Source organism: Balaenoptera acutorostrata, chromosome 9 (assembly GCF_949987535.1).
Source record: "Balaenoptera acutorostrata chromosome 9, mBalAcu1.1, whole genome shotgun sequence".
Taxonomy (NCBI): Eukaryota; Metazoa; Chordata; class Mammalia; order Artiodactyla; family Balaenopteridae; genus Balaenoptera; species Balaenoptera acutorostrata.
In genome coordinates, this window is record NC_080072.1 from 1,242,680 (window position 1) to 1,253,046 (window position 10,367).

At 61.3% G+C, this 10,367-nt stretch overlaps 1 protein-coding gene across 1 annotated transcript in view; it reads right to left on the reverse strand.

The window, feature by feature from the left end:
- MOB2 (MOB kinase activator 2) overlaps nt 1-10,367 on the reverse strand; it is a 53,341-nt gene extending 42,974 nt beyond the window's left edge. Inside the window, exon 1 of the mRNA XM_057553395.1 lies at nt 10,244-10,367. Within this exon, the coding sequence (XP_057409378.1) occupies nt 10,244-10,260 (17 nt within the window). The 5' untranslated portion in view covers nt 10,261-10,367. The remainder of the gene's footprint in view (nt 1-10,243) is intronic.

Genomic DNA, 10,367 nt, shown 5'->3' on the forward strand with positions numbered 1-10,367 from the left:
GAGCACGTCTGCGTCCCTGAAGCTAGTAAACCTGACCGTGGTCACAAGGACACCTGCCACACAGCAGGCGCCTCCCAGAAAACTCGCCCCAGCCAAAACCAGTCTGCAGGGCAGGGGTGGGAGCCCCCTCCCCTGATCCGGGTGCCCGGGCTCGGAAAGCAATCGTGACCCCAAGATCACCTGACCTGCAGACGGCACGCGGAGTGGGCATTCAGCCCTCCTCGCCGGCGCCCCCTCCTGGGACCGGACCCTGCAGGGCTGATGCCCCACGGCCAGCTGCCCACAGGCTGGCTCGGGGTGCCTGGTGCCTGCCAGCTCCCGTGCCGAGGGAGCGAGGCTACCTGTGGGTCTGGGAGAGAAGATGAACACCCCAAAAGGGGAGCACCTGCCACACGTTTCGTCGGGCGAGCAGGGCACAGGACCCTCGGCCAACAGAAAGCACTCCTCTCGTGGCAGGGAGCGAGCCCTGTCCTGCGAAAAAGCCGGGGCCCCAGCGGTCCCTGGGGCACACCCCGTGTCGGTGATTCTCAGGAGGATGGGTAGGCTCAGCCCTGCCCACCCGCTGAAGCCCCTCCGGCCCCGGATGCGATGCAGCTCACCCAGGACACGGAAGGAAAGTGACCAAGCATGACCCGCCCCACACGCTCAGCAAGAAGCTCCTCTGAGAGGACACCAGCCCTCCGGGGAGCAGTGAAAGGCAGGGCAGCCCAGGGGGTGATCCAAGGCCTGGATTTTCTTCTTTTGACTCCTTTTCTGTTCATTCATCACCTTCAACAGCTAAGGGAGAACAAGGGCAGTGGGACGGGAAGAGAGCGGTGAGGGTGAGTGTTCTGCAGGGTCGGCGGAGGCCAGGCTGCGGCTGCTCACTCACTCGGGACGGCTCAGCCCCGACCTCCTGCCGTGCGGAGCTCCCAAGAGGGGCCTGGGGGCGCCCCAAGCTCGCCTGGGCTCCCTGGAGGACGACACTGGTCCAGGCTCTCCGCGTCACCCCTGCGCCCCCGCCTGCCATCTCCTCCACGGCCTCGGAACCACGCGCGGCCCCGACCAGCAAGGGCCTCCTGAACACTTCGTGATGGCAGCACGGATGGAATTTCTTTCCCGACAGAATCAACTAAATGGTGCGCACAGTCCCCATGCTTGTGTGTGTGTGTGCACGTGTGTGGGCTCACACGCAGCCAGGAAGGAAAAGGGCAGGGCGCACAAGCTCTGGTCTGTCCCTACGGCCCTGCCCAGGCCGCAGCCCAGAGGCGCACACACAGGTCCCGGGGCTCTCTTGGCCCAGACACACGCACATGCAACTCGCTGTCCCACCGCTCCCTCGGGCCTCCTGGTGCACAGACAGCCCTGACCCGTCTGGGTTCCCTGGTCGGGTTCCCAGCACAGCCGCACCCACCGTCCCCTCATCTGCCAGCAGAACGCACGCCCAAGGGAAGCACAGCTAGCCGGGAGGGGCGGTGAGACAGCCCCCCGACTGGGTTCTAGCACCTCCCAGTTCCTCTCTCTGCTCTTAGCTGTCTCCTTAAGAACAAGTTCTATCGTCTTAATACCTGGGATTTAACACCGTTAAAGTAGAAAGAACTCACCCCAGTCACGAGAAGCTAGACCACTGGGCCAAGAGCGGGCCGGGGATGCACTACGGAAGCACGCCCGGCCCGCGCACACGAGCGGCTCCCGCTCCGGCCCTCCCGCGAGGAGACGCAGACCAACCAGCACCCTTCCGCACCCGCACTGCAGGACGCCGAGGGCATCCCTGGCCCCCACCCACTAGGGGCCAGCAGCAACGCCCCACCGCACCTCCAGGCCCTGCCCAGCGTCCCTGGAAGGTGAGACCACTCCAGGCGGAGACCCACTGGCAGGCAGCCCGCTCGCGGGGAGGGCAACGGGAGGGTCCCTCGCCTGACGCAGGGACCAGGTCCCGAGCTGCCAACACACCAGGCCCTGGAGCCAAAAGTGGGCACAAGTCAGCACTGGCCCTTCACAGGCGCAGCCCGGTAGGCGAGGAAAGCAAACTCGGTGCCGCCAGGCTCAGTGTCTCTGGGTCCCTTTGCGGCATCAACGCGGGGCCACAGGAAACAGTCTGAGAAGAGAACTCAACGCCTCAGGTCCCCCTCTCTGAGCAGCCAGAGACTCGGTTTCCAGAGGGCTGACGACACCCCGAGAGCGCCGTCTTCTCCCCGCCCGCCGAGGCCAGCAGAGGGCAGGGGCTGAGTGCCCGCCTACGCCCACCTCTCCTCCTGGTCCCAACCAGCACTAATGCACACGGGGACATACAAAGACGCCAACCTCGCCTGTCCTCACTGGCGGCCCCCCAGCCTGTGTCAGGGGCCTCTGCATCGTGTGCAACAATGCCCTCCACCCGCCACAGCAAGGGAACTGGCTCCCTCCCACTCCTATGGGGCGCGGGTGGCGGGGTGAGGGACCTCATGAAGGCCACGAGCTGGGTCCTCCTGCCCACCCCACTCCCCACACCTCCACTCCCAGCCCCCAGCAGCTGTTAGGAAGGCCCCGCCGAGATAAAGCTGCAGCGGTGGGGGCGCCCAGCTGTCTCCCGTCTGCCTGCTGGGCTGGGGGGACCCCACTCAGTAAACATCACCTCCCGGCACCTCCGCCCCCCTCCCTGCCCGGGGGCCACTGGGCCGGCGTCTCCAACGTTGAATCAGAAGAGTCCTTGTAAACAAGTCACGGGTCTGTTTTGATGAGCAGCCAGGGAAGCCAAGCCGGGTTAAGCAGCCCACAGGGGTGCAGAGAAAGGGCCCGACGGGAGAGCTGCCCGGAGCAGAGGCCTGACCCAAACCACCGAAAAGCACGAAGGTCTCTGAGCGGGCGGTGAGCGCTCTGGAGGCGCGGCGAGCCCCATCCTGTGGGAGCAGCCGGCCACTCCGAAGCCCCTGTCGTAAGGTTTCCACATTTTCCTTCCACTCAGAAGCCTTGGCTGAGGCGGTGAGGGCCAGAGTGGGCGCAGCCCCACACCTCCAGACACTCTTCCTCCCCGAGGGCGTCCCCCGGGCCACGCTGAGGACCTGCTCGGGCCGTGACACCTGCTGAGCCAGCCTGGAAGTAGGGAAGCAGGAGCCCACACTCAGCTGGAGAACCCAGCGGGGAGGCCTCCTCTGCAGCCCCAGGTGCGCCCCGAGAACGCCCTCCCCGTGGGAGATAGGGCCCAGCATCACTTCTGAGAAGCCTGCAGGAAGAGGCTCTGCCCCGGGGTCTGAGGCTCCCATCAGCCTGCAGTCTGGCAGGAAGAGGGAGGCAGCCCCACCCCGTGGAATAAAAACTGCCACCGCCCAGAGGCCTGTTTGTTTTGGAAGCGTCTCACTAATGAGCAGCTGGGACAGGTGATAACCGCTTCCTCTATGCCCCCTGTGCAACCCTCAGTCCTGAGGAACCCGGAGAACAGGCCAAAGGGGCCTGTCACGACCAGAGCTGGACCGCACCAACGCAGGGATCCGAGTGCGGGATCTGAGGAGGACAGAGCTGCTGGAGGGCCAGCCTGGCAGGCCAGGCCCGCGCCCTCTGCACATGGCCCTCTGGCAGCCCAGGACAGACTCTCGGTGCGGAAGGCGTGGACCGACAGCAGGCCGCCACAGCGCCTTCCATACCGAGCTCTGCCACCCCGGCAGGAGGGGAGGCGCGAGGGGTGGCCGGGGGGCGGGAGAGCGGACCGGGTGAGCCAGCTCAGGCCGCGCCCTTCCCGCCACCCCGGGATCAGTGCCAGAGCGGCACTCAGCCCTGGCATCTGGCAGGGGAAGGTGGGTGTGGCACGACCAGGGGACCGGGAGCGGGCAGGTCACAGATGGAAGGCGCCATCGGCAGGGAATGGGATCAAGCGGCCTCCAGGGCGCCAAGCCCCTGACCCCTCGCCTTCCGCCCGAGTCACCCCGAGAGCCAGACCTACTGCAGAAGCCTGGGCTGCGGGGCTGAGGGCAGCCGTGCATCGGGACACAGGGCTGGGTCCTCACCAAAGCAGCACTCCAAGGGCAGGGCAGAGGTGATGGTGACAAGGTGGCCTGGGGGCCGCAAGGTGCGGAGCCCTTGCGCTCACTTTTCATGCAGGCGCCACCTTGCCAGGTAAGCCCCACCTCACTCTGAGGGGACAGAGGGCCTTCTCCACGGTGGACACCTCACAAAATCCCACCACCACCAGCTGGGAAGGTTACTACTACGCCCATTTCACAGACAATGAAACTGAGGCTTGGGGAGGTAAAACAGGATGACTCGTGAAGCTGTAGTCGGGATTCAAACCCCAAACCATCCAGCCCCCGAGCCCGTTCCCATCTCTCACCTCCCCAGGTCTTAGCTCAAATAGCACCTTTTCAAAGACGCTCCAGAAGCCCTGCTAAAACGGCTCTCGAGCACCCACCCACCGGATTCCACCCTGCTTCCCAGCGTGGCCTGGATCCCTCCGTGGGAGCTCCGCGCCTCCGTGCGGCATCATCCCCGGCACACACGTGCAAACCGCTGCAGGGAGGACACACGCATATTCCACCGCAAGTGACCGTGCACAGCAGCTTTCCCACCGGCAAAGGAAACTTCTTCAAAGAGGAGAAAACCAGGCGACGAGGAGAACGTGGCCACGGCCCAAAGCCACACAGCTCCGCTCAAACAGGACCACGGGTCACACGTGGCCCAGTCACCCACCAACGACCTCCTCGTCTTCTCCGTAAGCATCCGCATTCTATCCTCCGGTTCCAACTGTTCCTAGTCCCCTGTCCCCAGGCTCCGTCCCACAGAACAGCCCTGCACACCGCCGGGGGTACCCGGGCCGGCAGAAATCCTGTGCAGAAAGAAAAACAAACACGAGGAAGACAAAGAGCGGCAGGCCCTCCAGCCAAGTCAGCTGGGAACAGCCTGCGCCACCGCCTCTTCCGGACACGGCCACTGCTGGTGAGGGACACGCGCAGAAGTCACCGTTGGGCACTGAGACCAGCTCCCAGACCAGCCTGCGGGGCCGACGCGCCCAACACAGGCACAGAGGGTGCCCCGCCGAGCACACCTATGCCCGGGCTCGGCCTCCCTCCCAGGCCATGCAGGCCCGCCCCCGACAAAATCAAGGACGTGCACTTGGGTGCGTCTAAGTTTCCAGGACCACAGCAAGGACAATGTGGGAGAGGCTGGGACAGCGAGAACATCGACACAGGCACCCCCACAGAGGCAGCCTGCAGCACCCACTCGGGCGAACCCCTCCCAGGCCACCATGAGCTCTGGACAACAAGTCCAGCAGCCAGCGCCCCAGTGCCGCCCGGCTTTCCCAGCATCCTGAGGAGAGGCCTCGGTGAGCCCAGCAGACAGTGACGCCTGGGGCTGAGAAGCCAGGACAGAGGCTGGAACAGGGCACTGCGGCTGCCCCAGGCCCTGCCCACCCCGCAGAGCCTCCCTGCGGTGCTCCGGTGGGTCCCCGGGGACACCTGCACAAGGGTTCCCTGCAGACACCCCAAGCAGGAGGACAAATGAGAAATGACACGTTGCCAAGAGCGTCCAGGCACGTGGGGCTCGTTCTGCAAGGGCTCCGTGTGACCGTGGCCCTCTTTAAAGGGATCTGAACGCACCCTAGCCCCAGGCAAGCACTGCCACACACCCAGGCCACAGTGACCGCCTGCCTGGAAAGCAGCTGCTCCTGCACGTGCCCCTGCAACCACAGGTTCCAGGGCCCACTGGCCGCAGTTTTTCTGCTCGTGCCTCTATGCCTTTGCACATGCCGTTCCTCCTTCCTGGGCTGCGACCTTTCCTCCTTTCTACTTGGAAAACTCCTATGCACCCTCCCAAGCCGCCCTCCTGGCCTGTCCTCTGCCGCCCCGCATCATTTGCTCCTCCTGCACCAGCCTGACAGAGCACAGAGTGTCTTCTCCGTCGGGGACACTCTGATCCTGAGCTCGGGGTCTGGCCCAGGACAGACGGTGGACGCAGTCGGCACTGGAGGCCCCCCGGCAGGAAGTGGTCCGGCTCACGGCTAGAAGAGGCTGGGTCACAGCAGCATCTTTCAGGATCAGCAAAACGCAGGAACAATCCAGGTGTCAGTGGAGAGGCAACACGTGCGTATCTCCACACCGTGGAATATCATTTGGCAACAGAAAGGACAGCTGACACCAGCAACACCACCAATGAACTTTCACGACATCAAGCTAAGTGAACCGGTCACAGAAGACCACGTGTTGTGATTCCATTCCATTTCCATACGAAATGCCCAGAATAGGCAAATCTGTAGAGATGGAAAGTAAATCAGTGACTGCCTAGGGTCAGGGAGGGAACGGGGAGCCACTGAACACGAGGTTTCTTTCGGGGGTGAGCGCAACATTCTCAAACTAAACTGTGGTGATGGTCACACAACTCTGTAATTTTACTAAAAATTACTTAATTGTACACTTAAAGCAAGTAAACTTTATGGTAGGTAAATTATACCTCAACGAGGCTGTTAAAAAAAACCCCAAACCCTAGAGAATCGAGCAAGCTCAGCCTGGGTGCCCTGATATGGGATTTGACTGCCAGCCACCGCGACGCCCTCCCCAGAGGCCAAGTGCCAAGGGAAAGTCATCAACACCCGGTTCAAATGCCCGCAGAGGTGGCATCCACGGGGCTGGATCCCCTTCACCTGAGCGCAAGATTCCTGCCGGCAGACCCATCAGGCCCGAAAGCCCCCGACCGCATAGCACACCCTGGGCACTGCCCAAGAGCGCCAACTTCACTGCCCTGCGGAGTGAATCGCCAGGCCAGGAGGCCTGTCTCCTCTGGCCAGAGCCAGGAAGCCCTACCCTGCGCCTCACCCCACCTCAATCTGCCCCCGGGGAGGAAAGGAGGTGCTGACGTCAAGGCCCGAGCGGCCCCAGCAAAGGGCTCGCAGGGTGCGGGCTGGGCTAGAGGGTGCGGGCGGGCAGGTCCCTGCAAACTTCACCCCGTAGGCCCCCACCAGTCAGAAGCAGAGGAAGTGCGTTTCCTCTTCTATATTCCCAGATGCTCGCTGGGAAGCTTCTGGACCCAGCTTTGTCGGGTAAAATGTAAACCGCACGCCTATCGTCCGCTCACAGATGCCTGCCACTGCCAGCTGAGGACAGGACAAAAGTTCTCCCCAAACTACCACGCTCTGCGGGGGGCTCCCTCGCTGCCCCGGCTCCTGCGGCTTCTGCTCTGGGCAAGGGGGCCACCCTGTCAGCTGCTGTCCAGAGTGGGTAGAGCCAAGGACCCCAGAGGTGACCTACACAAGAAGCGCAACCCTTTTCAAGTTAGAAGTTACGTTTGTAAAAAGAGAGGAAAAAAATTACCATGCACCTTGGTGCTCAATGCCAAGCAGAGGAAACGTACAGTAAGACGGATACGAGCTGCCCGTCGCAAAACTCTCCTGCAAATGAGCCCCAGCAAAGTCCAGCAGCAAGCTGTAACATGCTGGCTTTCTTTCTAGCTTCCCCGAGCAGGTTTCCTGCAGGCCTCCCTTTCCTCACACACGGCAGGGAGAGCTGAAGATAAGGCTGCCAGCATTACTCAGCAAGGCCCTTTCAGTGACAGGGAAGGTGTGGTTTCACTCGAACATCTGTAAACCGCTCTTCTGGTCATGACAGTGGTGAGAAGAGGAGGAGGAGGGCGCACCGTTTGCCACTACAGCTGAGTCCATACTTTGTCCCCCGTGATGAACAAATGCAAAGAAACTTCTTTTAAAAAGAACAAAAAACATTAAAAACATGAGAACTCTATTCCAAACAAACCGGTTGACACTGAATGATGTGAATTAATAAAAATATCAAGAAACAGTAAAAAACCACACATTTCCTCAATTCTTCCAGGCTGAAACCTGGCTAAAGGATTAACTGAAGTCCCAGCACTAAGCATGTAAAGGGCGTCTGGCAGGAGCCAGGCCCTTCACGCGCCGCCGGCGGGCTCTCCTCACACGAGGGGCCCGGCGGAGGGGCAGGTGGACCAGAGGGGGAGAGCTGGGGTCTCTGCTGCTCACTCCCTCTGCAGCTGTGAAGTCCAGGCCTCTGCATCCTCATACTTCACAGCACATGCTCAGTAAACTTGTGGGAGGGACAGAGGGACACCCGGGCCCTCCCAGCTCTAGCATCCTCAGACACCACCCTGGAAACACGCTCTCGAGAAGATCAGAACTTGACTACTGAGATTGTTCCACTTTCTTTTTTTAACGGGGGGTTGTTCATAGTTAAGGAAATGTTAAAGAATTCATGCTTCACCAAGTCTGATATGCAATCCACCAAGTTTAAAAACACATGCACGAAGATAAGCAAACTCCATCCTAACCCTTCTTTGGCGATCTCTAGTTCCCTTTCAGAACAGCCTACTTTACAGCCAGTTGGCAGCGAATGCTCCTTCCCTCCCCAGAGACCACAGAAGCAGCAGCTCCAAGCCCGTCCCTTTCAAAGCTGTCTTCCTCCAACACTGCGCCCAGCCTCCCCGCCACGGGGAGGTAAGTGCTCTGCTGATCTTACCCAGACAGTCCTGACAAGCGCCTCGAGAATCAGACCCTTCTAAGCCTAGCTGTGGTAAATTTCTGGTTGTTCACAATGATGACAATAAAGTCCATAAAGCACAGACCTCAGGCAGTTAAAAAAACTGACTGCTGGTCAGTTTCCAGGCACAGAGTACCTGCTTTTTATGGACATGAGCACATAATAACCACACACAGACAAAATACAATCAGCTGCCCCCTCGGCAACCCAGCTGATCGGGCTGGTCCCTCCGACCCTAAGCCCTGTTAATTCAACTCAGCCAATCAATAGCCTACTCCCCTGAAACCGACTCATGGGAGGCCAGGTAGCCGCCAAAGCAATCCCTCCTGATAAACACAGAAAGCAAGCATCTATGGTTCAAAATAAAGCAAACACAGCTGTCTGCCCTCAACTCTTGGTGCCCGTGGGTTACGAAGGCCTCTTACAAACATCTCTCCTTACTAACAGTAACCAACATCCCCCAATGCCAGGCACTGTGGTAAACACTTTAGTAGACCCCTCCACAACACCACGCTCCAAGGACCATGATTTCCACTTTACAGATGACTTTTTAAAAGCAGGTCTGGAGAAGAAGTAACCACCTAGAGTCACACAGCTAACAAGCAGTGGGGCTGGGACGGCAAGAAGCCAGGTGAGCAGCCCTGCCCCGCGGCTGGCCGCCTGCATCACCCACATGCCGCCCTGAGCCCTGCGCTCTGGCTCCAGGTCTACCCCGTCACACTCAGCAACTCTTTGGCCTCTTTATTCATCCTTCACGCTGTCTGGTCTCCCCCTGGTCTCCCCCTTCACTAAACTCCACCCAACCTGCCGGGAAGGATGGGTCTCATTTATGTCCCTGACTATGCCGACAGCACCCTCCACTCTGCCTACACCGCAAAAGGGCCTGACAGACACTGACACGAAACGTACATCGGACCTTTCACCTCCCTTCCCGGACTTCAGTGTGTAGACAAGCCCTTCCACCGGTCGAGGCCAAGGACACAGCAACCACTCCCTCACTCCCACCCCAAGCTCCCGGAGTAACTAACCTAACTCCAGAAGGGTGCTATACAAACCAGACCTGGGCACAGATCGGATGGAGGACCACGCTACTGGGTGAAAAGTGCCAGCCCTTCTCGATCCTCAAAAAGTAAAAAAAAAAAAAAAAAGAGAAAAAGAAAAAAGTGATGGCTTTAGGTAGAATAACTTGTTGAAGACGACGTGACGTTTTATACGTTTATCTAACTTCCAGCAAGCCCAACACACACGCCGACGAGAGGGACAGCCCAGCCCAGGCTCCGGTGCTGATGCTTCCTTCCTACCCCGCCCTGCGGCGGCCGCCCGCGGAGACGCCGATCGCACCCCGGCCCCGCCGACCTCGCCCCGGCGGACGTTGGCAGAGTTGGGTTGTTTTGCTTCCTTTCCCTCGTTTTTTAAGGGGCTGTTCTCTGCCGGCGTCAAAGTTATCTCTTCCCGAAGCAAGTTCGCCGCGGCGACCGGCGAGAGCAGCCTCCGTCCGACCTCCCTCGCCGCCCGACACCCAGCGGCGAGGTGTGGCCGCCTGCCCGGGGCCGGCTCCCGGGACGCGACGCTCCGCGCGGGCGCCGACTGCAGGCCGGACGCGGCCCCACTCCCGGCCCGGCCCCGACCCCGCTCCGGGGAGCCCCGGCCCCGCGCCCAACCCGGGGACGCCCCTCGCCGGCCCGGCCCGCGCCGCCCGGCCCGACGCCCTTGACCGGTGCCGCCCGCGGCGCGCCCCGCAGCCCCTCCCGCGGCCCGGCCCGCCAGCCCCGCCACCCCGCCGCCCGACTCACCCCATGAGCCAGTCCATGGCTACGCGGGGACCGCCGCGCCCCCCGCCCGACTCTCTCGGCCCTTAGCTTGCGGCGGCGGCGGCCGGAAGTAAACACTCACTCGCTCACTCCCACACGCGCGCCG